This window comes from Ranitomeya imitator, chromosome 6, assembly GCF_032444005.1.
Source record: "Ranitomeya imitator isolate aRanImi1 chromosome 6, aRanImi1.pri, whole genome shotgun sequence".
Taxonomy (NCBI): Eukaryota; Metazoa; Chordata; class Amphibia; order Anura; family Dendrobatidae; genus Ranitomeya; species Ranitomeya imitator.
The window spans coordinates 116,514,283-116,536,127 of NC_091287.1; the positions used below are offsets into that span (position 1 = coordinate 116,514,283).

General features: G+C 43.9%; 1 protein-coding gene across 1 annotated transcript in view; it reads right to left on the minus strand.

Moving 5' to 3' along the window:
• Nucleotides 1-21,845, minus strand: part of GADL1 (glutamate decarboxylase like 1) — a 462,065-nt gene that overhangs the window by 328,371 nt on the left and 111,849 nt on the right. The window contains exon 3 of the mRNA XM_069730021.1: nucleotides 10,556-10,682. Coding sequence (XP_069586122.1) covers nucleotides 10,556-10,682 — 127 coding nt within the window. The remainder of the gene's footprint in view (nucleotides 1-10,555; nucleotides 10,683-21,845) is intronic.

The following is a 21,845-nucleotide window of genomic DNA, read 5'->3' on the forward strand; positions in this document are numbered from 1 at the left end:
CAACCAGATTCCTACATAGCATTGATGAGAGGACAAAAACTCTGAAAAATCTGTATGCAATTTGGGGTCTGATTTAGCTTTATGAGCAAAAAATGCAAATGCACAGCACAAAAAGGTAATGATAGGGTTCTACACCAGAGTTGCTACAAAAACTGATGGTGTAAAAAGCCAATAACAAATATTGTGCACACCAAACATTTGAAAAACTAATCGAGTTGTGTTAACTACTAAACGTCAACTACATGGACACCCACATAATGGTGGACAAAATGTTAAAACCAGCACAAAATATCAAATATCAATCACATATACTGTATATTTTCGATATTGAAGGGTAGTTGGGGGCTTATATACAGATTGCTGGACAAAGAAACAAGAGGAGTCAAAGGTAATCACTTTAGCTTATATTGATGAACCTGCTGACAGGTTCCCTTTAAAGTGTCAATATTGACTTCTGCGATTTCTTCTTGTTATGGTTGCACCAGAGATCTTGGTTATACGGTATAAGAGAAAACTCTGTGCGGATACTGAGTGATCTATTAATTCTGTGAAATATTAACTATGAAGTTTGTAGAATTGTGAATGCAACACTGATCTAAACTAGAGATGGTATATAAGAGAACTAGAAAAAAATAATAAACATTTTTAAAGCAAAAAAAAACCTCAATTTGTTATTATTACAAATTGACAATATAAAAAAATCTTTAAGATGACTTTCAATGTTTATTATATTTATTGAACTACATACAGTACAGACCAAAAGTTTGCACACACTTTCTCATTGCCCTTACACAGCTTGGAGGCGTGTTTGGGGTCATTGTCCTGTGAAAAATAAATGATGGTCCAACTAAACGCAAACCTGATGGAATAGCATGCCGCTGCAAGATGCTGTGGTAGCCATGCTGGTTCAGTATGCCTTCAATTTTGAATAAATCCCCAACAGTGTCACCAGCAAAGCACCCCCACACCATCACACCTCCTCCTCCTTCATGGTGGGAACCAGGCATGTAGAGTCCATCCGTTCACCTTTTCTGCATCGCACAAAGACATGGTGGTTGGAATCAAAGATCTCAAATTTGGACTCATCAGACCAAACCACAGATTTCCACTGGTCTAATGTCCATTCCTTGTGTTCTTTAGCCCAAACAAGTCTCTTCTGCTTGTTGCCTGTCATTAGCAGTGGTTTCCTAGCCGCTATTTTACCATGAAGGCCTGCTGCACAAAGTCTCCTCTTAACAGTTGTAGAGATGTGTCTGCTACTAACTCTATGTGTCTCTAATTTGAGCTGCTGTTAACTTGCGATTTCTGAGGCTGGTGCCTCGGATAAACTTATCCTCAGAAGCAGAGGTGACTCTTGGTCTTCCTTTCCTGGGGCGGTCCTCATGTGAGCCAGTTTCTTTGTAGCGCTTGATGGTTTTTGCCACTGCACTTGGGGGCACTTTCAAAGTTTTCCCAATTTTTCGGACTGACTGACCTTCATTTCTTAAAGTAATTATGGCCACTCGTTTTTCTTTACTTAGCTGCTTTTTTCTTGCCATAATACAAATTCTAACAGTCTATTCAGTAGGACTATCAGCTGTGTATCCACCAGACTTCTGCTCAATACAACTGATGGTCCCAACCCCATTTATAAGGCAAGAAATCCCACTTATTAAACATGACAGGGCACACCTGTGAAGTGAAAACCATTCCCGGTGACTACCTCTTGAAGATCATCAAGAGAATGGAAAGAGTGTACAAAGCAGTCATCAAAGCAAAAGGTGGCTACTTTGAAGAACCTAGAATATAAGACATAATTTCAGTTGTTTCACACTTTTTTGTTAAGTATATAACTCCACATGTGTTAATTCATAGTTTTGATGCCGTCAGTTTGAATGTACAATTTTCATAGTTATGAAAATACAGAAAAATCTTTAAATGAGAAGGTGTGTCCAAACTTTTGGTCTTTAGTGAAGAAATGAGTAAGAATGAGGGTAGATGGTATATATGCATAGGCGCAATGCCGTCAGGTAAGTTTGCATATAAAGAACTAAAACAGTCGATGTGTATGTCACTTGTACACTTTAATAATTTCAGCTTTGATGTTGGAAATATGTAAACTCTTCACACAGTAATACCAATAATACCGGGACCAGAAACATTACTTTCTGTAATAAAAACAATCGCTTATTGTCTCATGATGAGCATTGAACTCTTGCTATTCCTTTTAGATATCATGCTTTGATACCTGCGGGAGTCTTGAAAGTAGCAGAAGAAACAGCAGTGAAAGTTATGCATTAATGTACTGTGCATCTAAAGTAATAATACCAAGTGAGAGATTCACGTACAGTATATGCCGGGGCGTAATGAGCTTCTAGCAGCTTGATGTTAAAATACATAAATATTTTTAGCGACTTGTGTTCTTCATTCATATTTTATGATTCTATTTACAGCCATAGAAACTGTGTAATATATATTGTAAACTATCAAAATTATTCCCACGGTTATACAATATTTCTCTTTTCAATTTTATCAGGGGACATGCAAGTGGGTTTTAAGATAAATAAAAGAAAAAAAAACGTTGAAATAGAAGAAAAAAGTTCAGTAAATAATATAAATGTACAATTTGCAGCCCAACATTCAGGTATAACATGAATATGATAGATTGTAATGCAAAGTTTATAAAATGAAACACCATGCCTGATGTGATTTTTACAATACTGGTGACAGATTTACATTTGGGCCCCATGAGGCACTTGGGCCAAGTACGACACGACCTCTGCATCCCTATTGGCTATGATATTTATTAGATCAAATGAAGTGTTATTTGAAAACCAATGCAGAAATTGTGGTTGTTCTGAAAATTATAGTGTCAGTGCACTGTATTTTGTCTTATTATACTACTACGGTTAATGTTTCCATTGGCATGTGTCATTGGGTAAGTTAGATATAGCACTGAGTGCACACAGGCATGCATGTGTCATGCTGTGATGGTCTTCGGTAAGGAAGGGGGGCCTCAAACTGTCCTTGAAACTGAGACTCTAACTATCCCTGTCCCGGAGGTACTTTTGAAGGTAGAGAGGTCCGAGTTTCTGACCTTACTATGCTCCTGCTAAAACTCTGATCTGTACCCTCCCCCACTCTATGAGGCATGGGACAGAAATGTAAGCTAAACAAGACACAAAGATAAAACATGGATACCAGAAAACCTCTCTCATACAAAAGCACTAACCAACAATAGAAAGGAGGATAGGGACAGAGAGTAATAAGCTAAATGGGAACAGGGACCAGGAGATAAGCACACACATACTACCGTAAATCACAGAACACTTCTACAACAACTCTACTCCAACCACTTAGCTTTAACACAGAGCAGAGGAAGACAAACCTTTCACTGGCATGGACAAGAAGGTCTGGCCAGCTTTAATAGAAAGAGGTAATTGACCAGTTCAGAAGCAGCTGAAATGGAGCGGCATGTTTCTGACTAGCATAGAAAGGGTTGTTAACCTCTTCAGCACCACAGGAAACTAAATTCATTTGATATGGGACACAACTCGCACCATCTCTAAAGAAGACCTGCGATTCATTACCCAATGTGACTAACTTCAGGTCTCCCAGGGGGGCGTGATACCCTCATGACAGCATGGCATTGGTTTAAAATGCATGCCCATCTGTAATATGAATCACTATTTAAAGTATGTAGCTCTTGTCTGTTTTAGTAAATACCTATATTCCCCAATATATAACAATTCTGGACCCTTCTTGCATTAGACCTCTTCACTGTATTGTTTCACTGCGAGAAATGTATAAATAAATTTGCAACCATAAAAGTTATTAGTTGGGGTGTACCTCTGTAAGCTATTCAATCAGTACTGTCAGGATAGAGGCACCCATTTGTCAAAGGGAAAAAGTAGCACCTAGTTGTCAATATATTCATTTTCTTGATGGAATAAAAGAATTACAGCAGAATAAAGACTCCTAGGAAAAGATGTTCTAGCATTGCTTTTTTCCTGGGGACTACAAGTAGGGTTGAGCGAAACGGATTGGACATTTTCATAAATCGCCGACTTTTGGCAAAGTCGGGTTTTGTGAAACCCGACCCGATCCCACTGCGGGGTTGGCCATGAGGTCGGCGATCTGCTCGCCAAAGTCGCGTTTTATTAGACGCTTTAAGCGCCATTTCTCAGCCAATGAAGGTGCACGCAGAGTGTGGGCAGCGTGATGACATAGGTCTCGGTCCCCACCATCTTAGAGAAGGGCATGAAAGTGATTGGCTTGCTTTCTGCGGCGTCACAGGAGCTATAAAGGGGCGTGCACGCCGACCGCCATCTTACTTCTGCCGATCTGAGCATAGGGAGAGGTTGCTGCAGCTTCGTCAGAAGCAGGGATATACTTAGGCAGGGAATATTAACTCCCAAACTACTTCTGCTGTAGCGATTTCCACTGTCCAACACCACCTTTTCTTTGCAGGGACAGTGTTTTTTTTTTTTTGGGTGCATCAGCTCTGTAGCTTCTTAGGCTGCCTTATAAGGCTCCCTGATAGCTGCATTGCTGTGTGTATGCTGTGCAAACCAACTGCTTTTTTCAAAGCAAAAATCCTATTTCTTCTTTCTGCACAGTTCTCTTGTTTCTTTGTCCACAGTCTTTTGTGTGCACTGTGCAGCAGTCCTTTTTATTGCTGCCATACTTGTCCTTTGATCATTGTAGGGAGATTGAAATTCTACTACAGCCCTTGTATTTTTTGATATATCTGGCAGCCACGTTCGGCCTTGTACATTGTGTGTTGTCATACACAGGGCCTGTTTTTTCCTGCAGTCTCCCACCAAAAAATAAAAAAGGGTGCTTTAAATTGCCACTAAGTGGATTAACGTGAGTTCTGTTTGGCGTATATCTGCCACCCACGTTGTGCTTTGTACAGTGTGTGTAGTTTAACACACAGGGCCTGTTTTTACCTGAAGTCTCCCACCCAAAAAAAGAAAAAAAGGGTGCTTTAAATTGACACTAAGTGGATTAACGTGAGTTCTGTTTGGCGTATATCTGCCACCCACGTTCTGCTTTGTACAGTGTGTGTAGTTTAACACACAGGGCCTGTTGTTACCTGCAGTCTCCCACCCAAAAAAAGAAAAAAAGGGTGCTTTAAATTGCCACTAAGTGGATTAACGTGAGTTCTGTTTGGCATATATCTGCCACCCACGTTCTGCTTTGTACAGTGTGTGTAGTTTAACACCCAGGGCCTGTTTTTTCCCGCAGTCTCCCACAAAAACAAAAAAAAAAGGCTACTTTAAATTGCCACTAAGTGGATTAACGTGAGTTCTGTTTGGCGTATATCTGTCAGCAACGTTCTGCCTTGTCCATTGTGTGGTGTAATACACAGGGCCTGTTTTTTCCTGCAGTCTCCCCCCAACAAAAAAAAGGGAGCTTTAAATTGCCACTAAGTGGATCTTCGTGAGTTCTGTTTGACGTATATTTGCCAGCCACGTTCTGCCTTGTCCATTGTGTGGTGTAATACACAGGGCCTGTTTTTTCCTGCAGTCTCCCCCCAACAAAAATAAAAGGGAGCTTTAAATAGCCACTAAGTGGATCTACGTGAGTTCTGTGTGGCGTATATCTGCTAGCCACGTTCTGCCTTGTACATTGTGCTGTGTAATACACAGGGCCTGTTTTTTCCTGCTGTCTTCCAGCCAAAAAAAGGGAGATATAAATTCTCCAATAATTAATATACACCTTCTACCTTGTTTAACAGTAGCATATAACGGTTGTTATTTTGGTAACATTTCAGCAAAAATGAGGAAGTCTGGTGGAAGAGGCCGTGGGCGGTCGTTGCCAACTGGTAATGGTGGTGGGGGTGGTAGTGGAGCATCTGGTGGTACTGGGAAAAGCAAGATAGCACCAAAGGCTCGAGGTGTAGAGGCAGCGTCATCGTCTGGCTACACAAGGCCTCGAAGGCTCCCTTATCTGAGAGTAGGAAAACAGCTTTTAAAGCCGGAGCAGCAGGAACAAGTTTTGGCTTTCCTTGCTGACTCATCCTCTAGATCTTTCGCCTCCTCTTCAGAAGCTTCGAAATCTAAAACCAGCGAGTCGTCAGTGGATGCTCCATGTCCGTAAAAAGTTGCTTCCTTGTGTCCTTCACCCAAAACAAAAGTGAAGGATGCGGCAGGCAACACTACACTTTACTCCATGGAGCTCTTCACACATACCGTGCCTGGGTTAGAGAGGGAAATAGTAAAAAGCCCATTACAGGAAGAATCGGACATGGAGTGCACAGATGCACAGCCACAGCTTGATTATTATGCTGTTCCATTGACTCAGATCACAACTTTGTCCTCACAGTGTACTGAGCCCGAATCTGATCCTGATTAGACTATGGTGCCCAGTCCCGAATGCTATAGCACCTTACACGGTGACACAGAGGACGGTGCACATGACATTGAAGAGGAGGTGATACATGACCCAGTTGTTGACCCAGATTGGCAGCCATTGGGGGAAGAGTGTGCTGCAGCCTGTAGCTCAGAAGCGGAGGAGGATGATCTGCAGCAGCCATCTACATCGCAAAAGTTGTCATCAGGCAGGCCCGCATAAGGCCCAAAACGTGTGTCAAAAACCACAACAGGTGTAGGACAGCGTTGCAATCCGGTGGCAGTAGCACGGCATGCAAAGCCTAAAAAGGTATTCCATAGTAGGACGAGGGCAGTGTGGCAATTTTTTAACCAATATCCGAATGATCAGTCCAAAGTTAAATGTAAGAAATGCTCCAAGACCTTTAGCAGAGGGAACAATGTTCTAAATTTAAATACAACGTACATGCGTAGACATCTAACCAGCAGGCACTTGGAAGCATGGACTAACTACCAAACGTCCCGTAGCGTTGGTGCACATGCTCATATTGAAGCTAGTCAGCAACGCAACATTGCTTCCCTAACTGGAAGCCCACCGGTCATGACGCCACCAGTAGCAAATGCGGAGATATTGTCGTTGTTGCAAGGCCAAAGCAGTCAGGGAATCTCAAGGTTTTTGGTTAAAAACACTGTAGGTAGGCCCACAGCAAGAATACCATCGCCAAGCCTCTCTCAATCTGCCATGTCCACCACCACCCCCCTCTAGTTCCACCATATGCAGCTCTCCAGTCCAGCTCAGCCTAAAAGAGACTCTCGATAGGAAAAGAAAGTACTCTTCCTCTCATAGTAGGCCCAAATAATAAAGTGGGCTAAATGTTTGCCAAAAAATTGTTCATAAATAAACAGGCGACATTGCTGTGCTCAGTGTCGGAAAATTGTAATGAGTAGCAGACTAAGTTAGTAGTAGTAGTAGGCCCAAATAATAAAGTGGGCTAAATGTCTGCCAAACAATTGTTCATAAATAAACAGGTGGCATAGCTAGGTACAGGGGTGGGCTCCTCTGCTGAGTAGCAGACAGTGGTAGTAGGCGAAAAGTATTAACTGGTCTAAATGGAGGCCAGGGCCCCTGTATATTTTAACTATCATCTATCATTTCAACAAATTTGTATTGGCAGTGCCATTGAAGGATTTAACAGCACAGACTACACAGTGGTGGAGCAGGGAGAGGTAAGTATTGCAAGTGGTAGAGCACTGTTCGAGTTGGGGGAAAACACTCTCTCATGGGCGGCGGTACTGGCACAGGGCCCCTCATATTACGACAGTGTGTCTGACGTTGGTTGTGCACCACCACCATCAGAGACACTTCATTGTACTATGAGGGACCCTGCGCCAGTGCCGTCGCCCAAAAGTGGGCCCACCCACCTGTCCAGGCAAACGGCACTCGCACGGGTGCTTGCGTCAGGTGGTGACCACGGCCCTGTGGGGGGAGTCAGCCCATTTAGGGAGGTATAAAAATGGCCTATGGTGGACATTCAGCAGCTGAAAATGGAGGAATTGGAGAAGGCAGTAAGAGGAGGCCAAAAGCAAGACATTTTACAGGCAAGCTACGTGTCAGCAGGGGAAGGTGGGGCAAAATAATTTGAATTTTAATGAAGGTTAGATCATCAACATTCTGGGTAGCCAGACGCATCCTTTTTTTGGTCAGTATTGAACCAGCAGCTCTGAAGACTCTTTCTGATAGCACGCTAGCAGCAGGGCAAGCAAACTCCTGTAATGCATATTCTGCCAATTCAGGCCAGGTGTCTATTTTAGATGCCCACTATTCAAAGGGGAATGACCTGTGAGGGAGAACATCGATAAGGGAGGAAAAGTAGTTTGTAACCATACTGGACAAATGCTGTCTCCTGTCACTTTGAATCAATGCAGCAGTACCTGTCGTGTCAGCGGTCATTGTGAAATAACTCCACAACCTGGTCATACAACCCCTCTGTCCAATGCCACTTCAGATTTGTGCACCTCTAACACCTCTGCCAGGTTGCCCCCTATGGCTTGTGTGAGAACCATCACCACCGCTGTGTGCTGGGAATGCCTGAACCAAACGGTCTACAAGAGTTGCTTGTTTGGTAGGCAATATTTGCTCAAGTTTCTCATGTGGCATGATATTTTGTAATTTTCCTTTATATCATGGATCCAGGAGGCAGGCCAACCAGTAATCGTCATCGGTCATCATTTTGATAATGCGGGGGTCCCTTTTTAGGATATGCAAGGCATACTCAGCCATGTGGGCCAATGTTCCAGGTTCAATTCACTGCTTGTGCTGGGTTGAGGAGCACTTTCTTGCAAATCAACATCACTTGTGTCCCGCAAAAACCCTGTACCTGACCTTGCAATGCCAACAGTTTCTATTGCCCCCTGAGAAGCATCCTCCTCCCATAAATATTCATCCCCATCCTCCTCCTCCTCTTCATCCGCCACCTCGTCCAGGAGAGTTCCCTGAGCAGACAATGGCTGACTGTCATCAAGGCTTCCCTCCTCCTCGGCTGCAGACACCAGCTCCTTAATGTGCATCAAACTTTGCATCAGCAGACGCATTAGTGGGAAGCTCATGCTTATGATGGTGTCGTCTGCACTTACCAACCGTGTGCATTCCTCAAAACACTGAAGGACTTGACAGAGGTCTTGTAGCTTCGACCACTGCACACCAGACAACTCCATGTCTGCCATCCAAGTGCCTGCCCGTATATGTGTATCCTCCCACAAATTAATTACAGCAAGCCTCCGTTCGCACAGCCTCTGAACCATGTGCAGTGTGGAGTTCCACCTTGTTGCAACTTCGATAATTAGGCGGTGCTGGGGAATATTTAGCGATCGCTGATGGTTTTGCATATGGCTGGAGTGTACGGGCGACTGGCGGATGTGCGAGCAAAGTCTTTGCACCTTCAGGAGCGGGGCTGGTAACTCCGGATAATTTTTGAGGAAGCACTGCACCACCAGGTTCAAGGTGTGAGCCAGGCAAGTTATGTGTTTATGTTCTGAAAGGGCTATGGCAGCCATAAAATTCCTTCCATTATCACTGACTATCTTGCCTGCCTCAAGATGTGCACTGCCCAGCCATGACTGAGTTTGTTGCTGCAAGTACTCAGCCAGTACTTCCACGGTGTGTCTGTTGTCATCCAAACACTTCATTTGTAACACAGCCTGCTGACGCTTACCACTAGCTGTTCGATAATGGGACACCTCGCGTGCAACACTGGCAGCTGTGGATGGAGTGGTCGTGTGACTGCGCTCTGTGGACAAACTTTTGCTTCTGGAGGAGGAGGGGTGGTGAGCGCCTACAGCCAACTGTTTCCTAGACCATGGGTTAGGCAGAACTGTCCCACTATGGCTGTCCCCTGTGGACCCTGCATCCACCACATTAACCCAGTGCGCTGTGAGGGACACGTAACGTCCCTGGCCATGCCTACTGGTCCATGCATCTGTTGTGAGGTGCACCTTTCCACTGACTGATTGCCTCAGTGCATGGACAATGCGGTCTTGGACATGCTGGTGAAGGGCTGGGATGGCTTTTCTCGCAAAGAAGTGCTGACTGGGTAGGTCATAGCGTGGTACTGCGTAGGCAATCATGTCTTCGAAAGCTTCGCTTTCAACCAACCGGTAGGGCATAATCTCTAACGAGATTAGTTTAGCAATGTGGGCGTTCAAACCCTGTATACGCGGATGAGAGGATGAGTACTTTCTTTTCCTAATGAGAGTCTCTTGTAAGGTGAGCTAAACTGGAGAGCTGCATATGGTGGAACTAGTGGTGGTGGTGGCGGACATGGCGGATTGAGAGAGGGTTGGTGAATGTATTCTTGATGTTGGCCTACATACAGCATTTCCTACCAATAACCTTGTGATTCCCTGACTGCTTTGGCCTTGAGACAATACCTCCACATTTGCTGCCTGTGGTGTCCTAACCGGTGGGCTTACAGTGAGGGAAACCCAACTTTGCCGAAAGTCGGCGATTTTTGAATTTGTCTGATCCGTTTCGCTCAACCCTAGCGATGACCATAAAAATTATGCAGTTGGAATAAAACAAAAGCAAAAATCTGAACTGTTAACCATTAACATTTTACTTTTGAAGACATTATTGGCAGATATATTTAAACAATGAATGAAAGGCACACAAAGATTTAATTTCTATAATATGTGTATGTATCTCATGATCAGCACTATACGCATTTAACAGTTTGATTTCTTACTTGTTTTGACGCTATACTTAATAGCATTTTGGCAAAGTTGTAATAATTTCTGATGGGGTTCTCCAATGTCTTTTAGATTTACATCTAGGAGTTTCTTAAGCTGTTCAGGATCTTTCCATTCACAGACCTGTAATAAGAACGAAAATGCACTGTGCTATCACATTAGATTTACACACAAACCTTTGGCAAATAAAGTATTACACCATCCAGCCTTCACACCCATAGGAATGAGTGAGATTACACAGTGAACATTTGTCATTACCACTTCCAGTTCTAGCATTTCTATCTTATTTACATCTACTGAACTCTGAATAAAAGAATACATTTTTGGCTCAGTTTGCATTAGCGCCCTGACCTGACCCAGTGCTTAGCTGAGTGGGGAGGTCTGCCTAGACCCAGTACATGGGCACGGTGATTGCAGTGCTAGTGTACAAAGAACTGTAGGAGTCAGGATTCGTAAAAAGGCAATTTCTTTATTAAACTTTAAACATGGAGGATACAGACTTCAGCACAACCATATGGGTAAGAATCTCAACGCGTTTCTGGAGACTAGGCTTCCTTAATCATGATTAAGGGAGCCTAGTCTCCAGAAACGCGTTGAGATTCTTACCCATATGGTTGTGCTGAAGTCTGTATCCTCCATGTTTAAAGTTTAATAAAGAAATCGCCTTTTTACGGACTCGGTGAAGCTGGACATTTCTTTCTCTTTTTTTGGATCTTGCACGCCTGGACACAGGCGGGTCCGTGCTCCCGAGGTTTGGTTGCTGAATCATGGGTGAGCTGGTTTATGTTCCTTCTTCAGGAGTCAGGATTACACACAGGGAATGTACTGAACACAAAAGCACTGAACTGAGGAGGAGAAAGAGCAACACAGAGGTCTATAATTTGAGCCATCTAAGCATGCAGTTTCTTGTTAGACATTGAATGTATTCATATCATACATAAGGGGCAATCAGTGTAGGATTTATATTTCATTTTTGAAAATAGTCATATTGGTAAATGCAGAGAATTCTATTAGACAGAATTGACTTTATTTGAAACATAAATTGTCAAAAGGTCTTTTAGTTGTTACATTGACATTAAAATAGAAAAAGTAAATTAGTTCTCAGTTATTTAATAGTTTTGACCGTGTTTGCGAAAGTCTGAAAATTACCAATCATAGTTTTTCCATGCTGTTGCCTGAACAAGCAAATTTACTATTTGGAACTTTGGACAATTATTTGGAGAGTTAATGTTAACCATATTAGTTATTACCCATCTCATACGTTTAATTAGAAAAAGATGTGAATGATTTAAATGATGTTTCCTTACTTGTCTTCAAATGGAAAATTCAACATTTACGCCGATGTCTGACACCCTCCATTTGATGTGGGCACTGGCAGTGAGCTCACATCTTTCCCAGCACGTCAGCTGTTTTGAACAGCTGACGTGTGCCCGAAACAGCCGCAGATGGAATAACGGACTCGGTAAATGTCACTATCAAACTCTGACAGTGTCATTTAACACGCACTTCTGGCCATCGGGCCGGAAATCTGCCTATTGGTAACCCCGTCACGTGATCGCGGGTCACCAATAGGTTGGCATGACAACCAGAGGTCTCCTGGAGAACTCTATGGTTGTCACTGCCCGATTGCTATGAGTGCCAACCGGTGGTCGACGCTCATAGCAAGTAAGCAAATCTGCTACATACAGGTAATCTGATCACCGTCTGTATGTAGCAGAGACAATCAGGTTATGGCAGCTTCTAGTCTCCCAGAGAGACTATTGAAGCATGCCAAAAGTTAAAAAAAAAGGTTTGAGGCTGTGTGCACACGTAGCAGATTTTTCGCATTTTTTTTCGCGCTATAAAACCGCGAAAAAAATGCTCACATTAAGCATCCTATTTAATAGAATGCAATCCACATTTTTTGTGCACATGCTGCATTTTTTTCCTGAGCGGATTCGCTATGCCCACCATGCGGGAAGTAAGCAGATCATGTGCAGTTGGTACCCAGGGTGGAGGAGAGGAGACTCTCCTCCACGGACTGGGCACCATATAATTGTTAAAAAAAGAATTAAAATAAAAAATAGTGATATACTCACCTTCGATGGTCCCTGGAGTCTTCCTGCCCCTCAGCACTGCACGCGGCCGCTTCCGTTCCTGTAGATGGTGTGTGAAGGACCTGCGATGACGTCGCGGTCACATGACCGCGATGATGTCGCGGTCACGTGACCGCGACGTCATCGAAGCTCCTGCACACACACCATCAATAGGAACGGAAGCCGGTGAGGAGATCGGCTGTTTGCAGTAGGTGAGTATAACCATTTTTTATTTTTTTTTAATTATTTTTAACATTCTATCTTTTACTATTGATGCGGCATAGGCTGCATCAATAGTAAAAAGTTGGTCACAGTTGTCAAACACCATGTTTGACAAGTGTGACCAACCTGTCAATCAGTTTTCCAAGCGATGCTACAGATTGCTTGGAAAACGCTAGCATTCTGCATGCTAATTATGCTTGCAAAACGCTATTTTTCTGCGGGAATATGCATGCCAATTCCGCATGCGATATATCCGCGGCAGGAGGTGCAGAATTGCCACAGAAATTTCTGTGGCAATTCTGCAACGTGTGCACTTAGCCTTAAAGTGCAAAAAAATAAAAAAAAATAGAAGTTCTAATCACCCCCTTTTGCCCCATTCAAAATGAAACAATAAAAAAAATCAAACATACACATATTTGTTATCCCCGCTGTTAGGAGTCGAGTTCCCGCCGCTGCACAGGGGGAATCTCGAACCATGTCTGCTGCGGTCTCCCATTCTACATCAACTGCAGTGGAGCCTGCTCAGCGGAGACATCGGTCCCAGTGTCTCACTCGGTCTGATACTGTGCAAAGGGTTACTACTAGTGTTGAGCGATACCTTCCGATATTTGAAAGTATCGGTATCGGATGGTATCGGCCGATACCGGCAAAATATCGGATCTCGCCAATACCGATACCCGATACCAATGCAAGTGAATGGGACACAAATATCGGAAGGTATCCTGGATGGTTCCCAGGGTCTGAAGGAGAGGAAACTCTCCTTCAGGCCCTGGGATCCATAGTAATGTAAAAAATAAAGAATAAAAATAATAATAAATATGGATATACTCACCCCTCCGAAGGACCCTGGCTGTCACCGCTGCGAGCGTCTGCCTCCATTCCCGAGAATTGCAGAGAGTGAAGGACCTTCGATAACATCACGGTCATAACCGCTCACGTGACCGCTACGTCATCAAATGTCCTTCACTCTCTGCAATTCTCAGGAACGGAGGCAGACGCTCACAGCGGTGACAGCCAGGGTTCGTCGGAGGGGTGAGTATATCCATATTTATTATTTTTATTCTTTATTTTTTACATTAATATGGATCCCAGGGCCTGAAGGAGAGTTTTCTCTCCTCCAGACCCTGGGAACCATATGCACCGCACACGCCGATTCCAATTTCCGATATCACAAAAATATCGGAACTCGGTATTGGAATTCCGATATAGCAAATATCGGCCGATACCCGATACTTGCAGTATTGGAATGCTCAACACTAGTTACTACTGCTTTTCAGGCTCTGCTCTTGTAGCCTGCACTTGTCAGCAGCGAGCAGGCTTTTCTGGGACTAAGTCCTGCTTTGCACACACTGAGCATGCCCAAGGTAAGACCTCTCATTGGAGGTCAAGGGTCACATGCTCAAGTACTACTGCAGCTTCCATTGGTCCTCTAGGAAGATCCTGAAGTTGCTCTGGTAGCAACTTCCATTGGTTTCCTAGGAAGGTCCTGAAGCTGCTGCAGCTATAAAAGGTTTGCATGGCCGCACGGCCATGCGCTTGTACACCTCATATTATGAGCTTGTTATTTGTGGTTGCGCCTGTATGTATGTATTCAGGGACCTGGCTGAAATAAGCCCCTAGAATATCGGCACCTCCAGTGAGGAGTTTTGAATGTATGTATTCAGGGACCCAGCTGAACTAAGCACCTAGAATACCGACACCTCCGGTGAGGAGTGTTTGTGTGCTTTTCTGGTGCATGACCACTGACTGCCATCAGCTAAGCAGTTAGCTGTGTTCCCCTGTGACGCTAACAGGGCACAGTATCTTGTTTCTAGTGAATCTGTGGTGTTAAAAGTGTTTGCTTATACCGCCATATAGCGCCGCCATTTGCCAGCATTAGGTTCCACTCCTGCATGGTGGACCCCGGGTTGCGAACGCACCTATTTACACATATATATATATACTCGGTGCATTCCGCCAACCTTAAAACCTTCATTCAAAATCGCCTGATCTATCAAGAAAAGAAAAGATTAACCTGATTGCTAAACGACGTAGCGAGAAAAAATTCAAAATGCCAGAATTAAATTTTCATGGTGTAATAACGGGCAATAAGAAGATCGTATCTGCACCAATATGGTATGATTAAAAATGTCAACTCATTGTGCAAAACATAAGCCCTCACCTAATCCGAGATCACGAAAAATGGAGGCGCTACAGGTATCAGAAAATGGCACATTTTGGAAGTTTGAAATTTTTTTCACCACTTAGATGAAAAAGAACCTAGACATGTTTGGTGTCTATGAACTCATACTGACCTGGAAAATTTATAATGGCAGATCAATTTTAGCATTTAGTGAACATGTTGAAAAAAATACCAAAAAAACAAGTGTGGGACTGCACTTTTTTGCAATTTCACCGCATTTTGATTTTTTTTTCCTGTCTTTCAGTACATAACACGGTAAAACCAATGGTGTACTTCAATAGTACAACTCATCCGACAAAAAAAAAAGCCTTCATATGGCCATTTTGACAAAAAATAAAAAAGTTATGGCTCTGGGAAGAAGGGGAGCAAAAAATGAAAATGAAAAACTATATTTACCATCATATGGTGCTTTTGAAAATTATGCAACAATACTACATCAGATCAAGCATTCTATTATTTTTCTCCCACACTAGAATGGGATCTGAAAGAAAAAAATCTCTTTTGTGCCTGCATCTATATGAATTTAGTTGAAATAGAAGCTACAATATGTACCCCTGGCACTCTATGGATGTCACATTTTTTAAACCAAAGGATCCATAATATGACATAATGTGGGATAGCCATTATCAGAAATATTTCAATAACTTTGTTCAATTATATTTTGGTGGAGATTTAAAAGGGTTAAGTGTGAAGAAAGAAAATTTCCTAGGGGATTGGAGTCATAAAAAATATTGAACTAAATGATGCTCACTTACCAACAGCTACCTGGATAAGAAAGACATAGGTTGCTCCTTTGTTTGAACTAATACAGGAAGAGAAGTTGTCAGTAGTGATCTTAGGCGGATTATTGGCCTGAAGCTCTGGGGGGACCATGGACAGATTTATCTCAGTACAATTTTTTGTATCCCGGTAGGGATTTCTCCTGGAGGTCCAGTGCCAATGATACAAATAGCAGTGCAGCTCCAGGGGAGGTCCCGTCGCCGCTGCTGTGATGTGCTGGCATGATAATGTCATCAACCAGCATGCGCCAGCGTGTATGCACAAGAACAAGTGGAGCCCTGCGGATCAGTGCAGAGCACTAGTAGAATGAACGTATGTGTTTTTTTAAATTAATATATGTATTGAATGTGTGTCTATATATATGGGCTATGTGAGGGCTGGTGCTGAATATAGGAAGCTATGTGGGGCTCATGCTGAATATAAGGGACTATATGCAGGCTCAGATTGTAAATGAGAGTCTATGTGGGGGTTCATATTGTATATAGGAGGCTGTGGGGGCTCATACTGCATATAGAAAGCGATCTGCGGGCTCATACTGCATATAAGAGGCTATAAGGGTGCTCACATTCTATATAGGCAGCTGTTGTGAATTCTGTGGCTGAATTCACTCCTGTGGTCACAAGTGGTACTGCAGCTTCTGAGCTTCCTCCCTCAGGTGTTCTGGTGAGCTCGTTAACTGCTTCATTACTTAACTCCGCCTGATGCTGCTATCCTTGCTCCTTGTCAATGTTTCAGTGTTGGATCTGAGCTTCTCCTGATTGTTCCTGTGACCTGCTGCTCTGTATAGCTAAGTGCTTTTTGCTTTTTTTTGTTGCTTTTTTCTGTCCAGCTTGTCTTTTGTTTTGCTGGAAGCTCTGAGACGCAAAGGGTGTACCGCCGTGCCGTTAGTTCGGCACGGTGGGTTTTTTTTGCCCCCTTTGCGTGGTTTTGCTTTAGGGTTTTTTGTAGACTGCAAAGTTCGCTTTACTGTCCTCGCTCTGTCCTAGAATATCGGGCCCCACTTTGCTGAATCTATTTCATCCCTACGTTTTGTCTTTTCATCTTACTCACAGTCATTATATGTGGGGGGCTGCCTTTTCCTTTGGGGAATTTCTCTGGGGCAAGTCAGGCCTATTTTTCTATCTTCAGGCTAGCTAGTTTCTTAGGCTGTGCCGAGTTGCCTAGGTAGTTGTTAGGCGCAATCCACAGCCGCTTTTAGTTGTGTTTAGGATAGGATCAGGTGTGCAGTCTACAGAGTTTCCACGTCTCAGAGCTCGTTCTTGTATTTTTGGGTATTTGTCAGATCACTGTGTGCGCTCTGATCGCTAAGCACACTGTGTTTCTGGATTGCTTTCATAACACCTGTCATTAGCAAACATAACAGTACAAGGAGCCTAACTAATGATTCTCAATAGAGGGAAAGAAAAAGTTCTGACATCATTTTTTTTTTTTTTTTTTTCTGCTCTGTGTTCACTTTTTTTTTTTCCCCTAGACATTTGGGTGATTCTGGACACAGGTGTGGACATGGATATTCAGGGTCTGTGCTCTTCAATGGATAATCTCGTTATAAATGTACAAAAAATTCACGATACTATTGATCAGAAATCTATGTTAGAACCAAGAATTCCTATTCCTGATTTGTTTTTTGGAGATAGAACTAAGTTTCTAAATTTCAAAAATAATTGTAAGCTATTTCTGGCCTTGAAACCTCATTCTTCTGGTAATCCTATTCAACAGGTTTTGATTATTATTTCTTTTTTGCGCGGCGACCCTCAAGACTGGGCATTTTCTCTTGCGCCAGGAGACCCTGCATTGAGTAGTGTCGATGCGTTTTTCCTGGCGCTCGGATTGCTGTACGATGAGCCTAATTCAGTGGATCAGGCTGAGAAAAATTTGCTGGCTTTGTGCCAGGGTCAGGATGATATAGAAGTATATTGTCAGAAATTTAGGAAATGGTCAGTACTCACTCAGTGGAATGAATCTGCGCTGGCAGCTTTGTTCAGAAAGGGTCTCTCTGAGGCTCTTAAGGATGTCATGGTGGGATTTCCTATGCCTGCTGGTTTGAATGAGTCTTTGTCTTTGGCCATTCAGATCGGTCGACGCTTGCGCGAGCGTAAATCTGTGCACCATTTGGCGGTACTGCCTGAGGTTAAACCTGAGCCTATGCAGTGCGATAGGACTATGACTAGAGTTGAACGGCAGGAATACAGACGTCTGAATGGTCTGTGTTTCTACTGTGGTGATTCCACTCATGCTATTTCTGATTGTCCTAAGCGCACTAAGCGGTCCGCTAGGTCTGCCGTCATTGGTACTGTACAGTCCAAATTCCTTCTGTCCATTACCTTGATATGCTCTTTGTCGTCGTTTTCTGTCATGGCGTTTGTGGATTCGGGCGCTGCCCTGAATCTGATGGATTTGGATTATGCTAAACGTTGTGGGTTTTTCTTGGAGCCTTTGCGGTGTCCTATTCCATTGAGAGGAATTGATGCTACACCTTTGGCCAAGAATAAACCTCAATACTGGGCCCAGCTGACCATATGCATGGCTCCTGCACATCAGGAAGTTATTCGCTTTCTGGTGTTGCATAATCTGCATGATGTGGTCGTGTTGGGGTTGCCATGGCTACAAACCCATAATCCAGTATTGGATTGGAATTCCATGTCGGTATCCAGCTGGGGTTGTCAGGGGGTACATGGTGATGTTCCATTTTTGTCGATTTCGTCATCCACCCCTTCTGAGGTCCCAGAGTTCTTGTCTGATTATCAGGATGTATTTGAAGAGCCCAAGTCCGATGCTCTACCTCCGCATAGGGATTGTGATTGTGCTATCAATTTGATTCCTGGTAGTAAATTCCCTAAAGGTCGATTATTTAATTTATCCGTGCCCGAACACGCCGCTATGCGCAGTTATGTGAAGGAATCCCTGGAGAAGGGACATATTCGCCCATCGTCATCACCACTGGGAGCAGGGTTCTTTTTTGTAGCCAAGAAGGATGGTTCGCTGAGACCGTGTATTGATTACCGCCTTCTTAATAAGATCACTGTTAAATTTCAGTATCCCTTGCCATTGTTATCTGACTTGTTTGCTCGGATTAAGGGGGCTAGTTGGTTCACTAAGATAGATCTTCGTGGTGCGTATAATCTGGTGAGAATCAGGCAAGGAGATGAATGGAAAACTGCATTCAATACGCCCGAGGGTCATTTTGAGTATCTAGTGATGCCGTTCGGACTTGCCAATGCTCCATCTGTGTTTCAGTCTTTTATGCATGACATCTTCCGTGAGTATCTGGATAAATTCCTGATTGTTTACTTGGATGACATTTTGATCTTCTCAGATGATTGGGAGTCTCATGTGAAGCAGGTCAGAATGGTTTTTCAGGTCCTGCGTGCTAACTCTTTGTTTGTGAAGGGATCAAAGTGTCTCTTCGGTGTGCAGAAAGTTTCATTTTTGGGGTTCATCTTTACCCCTTCTACTATCGAGATGGATCCAGTTAAGGTCCAAGCCATCCAGGATTGGATTCAGCCGACATCTCTGAAAAGTCTGCAAAAGTTCCTGGGCTTTGCTAATTTTTATCGTCGCTTCATCTGTAATTTTTCTAGCATTGCCAAACCATTGACCGATTTGACCAAGAAGGGTGCTGATTTGGTTAATTGGTCTTCTGCTGCTGTGGAAGCTTTTCAGGAGTTGAAGCGTCGTTTTTGTTCTGCCCCTGTGTTGTGTCAGCCAGATGTTTCTCTTCCGTTCCAGGTCGAGGTTGATGCTTCTGAGATTGGAGCAGGGGCTGTTTTGTCACAGAGAGGTTCTGATTGCTCAGTGATGAAACCATGTGCTTTCTTTTCCAGGAAGTTTTCGCCCGCTGAGCGTAATTATGATGTGGGCAAACGAGAGTTGCTGGCCATGAAGTGGGCATTCGAGGAGTGGCGTCATTGGCTTGAAGGAGCTAAGCATCGCGTGGTGGTATTGACTGATCATAAGAACTTGACTTATCTCGAGTCTGCCAAGCGCTTGAATCCTAGACAGGCCCGTTGGTCGTTATTTTTTGCCCGCTTCGACTTTGTGATTTCGTACCTTCCGGGCTCTAAAAATGTGAAGGCGGATGCTCTGTCTAGGAGTTTTGTGCCCGACTCTCCGGGTTTATCTGAGCCAGCGGGTATCCTCAAGGAAGGAGTCATTGTGTCTGCCATCTCCCCTGATTTGCGGCGGGTGCTGCAAAAATTTCAGGCGAATAAACCTGATCGTTGTCCAGCAGAGAAACTGTTCGTCCCTGATAGGTGGACTAATAAACTTATCTCTGAACTTCATTGTTCGGTGTTGGCTGGTCATCCTGGAATCTTTGGTACCAGAGAGTTAGTGGCTAGATCCTTCTGGTGGCCATCTCTGTCACGGGATGTACGTACTTTTGTGCAGTCCTGTGGGATTTGTGCTAGGGCTAAGCCCTGCTGTTCTCGTGCCAGTGGGTTGCTTTTGCCCTTGCCGGTCCCAAAGAGGCCTTGGACACATATTTCGATGGATTTTATTTCTGACCTTCCCGTTTCTCAAAAGATGTCAGTCATTTGGGTGGTCTGTGATCGCTTTTCTAAAATGGTCCATCTGGTGCCCTTGGCTAAATTGCCTTCCTCCTCTGATTTGGTACCTTTGTTCTTTCAGCATGTGGTTCGGTTGCATAGCATTCCTGAGAATATTGTTTCTGACAGAGGTTCCCAGTTTGTTTCAAGGTTTTGGCGAGCCTTTTGTGGTAGGATGGGCATTGACCTATCCTTTTCCTCGGCTTTCCATCCTCAGACTAATGGCCAGACCGAACGAACCAATCAGACCTTGGAAACATATCTGAGATGTTTTGTTTCTGCAGACCAGGATGATTGGGTGTCCTTTTTGCCGTTGGCTGAGTTCGCCCTTAATAATCGGGCCAGCTCGGCTACCTTGGTTTCTCCATTTTTTTGCAATTCTGGGTTCCATCCTCGTTTCTCTTCAGGACAGGTTGAGTCTTCGGACTGTCCTGGTGTGGATTCTGTGGTGGATAGGTTGCAGCAGATCTGGACTCAGGTAGTGGACAATTTGGTCTTGTCCCAGGAGAAAGCTCAACTTTTCGCTAATCGCAGACGCCGTGTGGGTCCCCGACTTTGTGTTGGGGATCTGGTTTGGTTATCTTCTCGTCATATTCCTATGAAGGTTTCCTCTCCTAAATTTAAACCTCGTTTTATTGGTCCGTATAGGATTTCTGAGGTTCTCAATCCTGTGTCTTTTCGTTTGACCCTCCCAGACTCCTTTTCCATACATAATGTATTCCATAGGTCGTTGTTGCGGAGATACGTGGCACCTATGGTTCCATCTGTTGAGCCTCCTGCCCCGGTTTTGGTGGAGGGGGAATTGGAGTATATTGTGGAGAAGATTTTGGATTCTCGTGTTTCTAGACGGAAACTCCAGTATCTGGTTAAATGGAAGGGTTATGCTCAGGAAGATAATTCCTGGGTTTTTGCCTCTGATGTTCATGCTTCCGATCTTGTTCGTGCCTTTCATGCGGCTCATCCTGGTCGGCCTGGGGGCTCTGGTGAGGGTTCGGTGACCCCTCCTCAAGGGGGGGGTACTGTTGTGAATTCTGTGGCTGAATTCACTCCTGTGGTCACAAGTGGTACTGCAGCTTCTGAGCTTCCTCCCTCAGGTGTTCTGGTGAGCTCGTTAACTGCTTCATTACTTAACTCCGCCTGATGCTGCTATCCTTGCTCCTTGTCAATGTTTCAGTGTTGGATCTGAGCTTCTCCTGATTGTTCCTGTGACCTGCTGCTCTGTATAGCTAAGTGCTTTTTGCTTTTTTTTGTTGCTTTTTTTCTGTCCAGCTTGTCTTTTGTTTTGCTGGAAGCTCTGAGACGCAAAGGGTGTACCGCCGTGCCGTTAGTTCGGCACGGTGGGTTTTTTTTGCCCCCTTTGCGTGGTTTTGCTTTAGGGTTTTTTGTAGACTGCAAAGTTCGCTTTACTGTCCTCGCTCTGTCCTAGAATATCGGGCCCCACTTTGCTGAATCTATTTCATCCCTACGTTTTGTCTTTTCATCT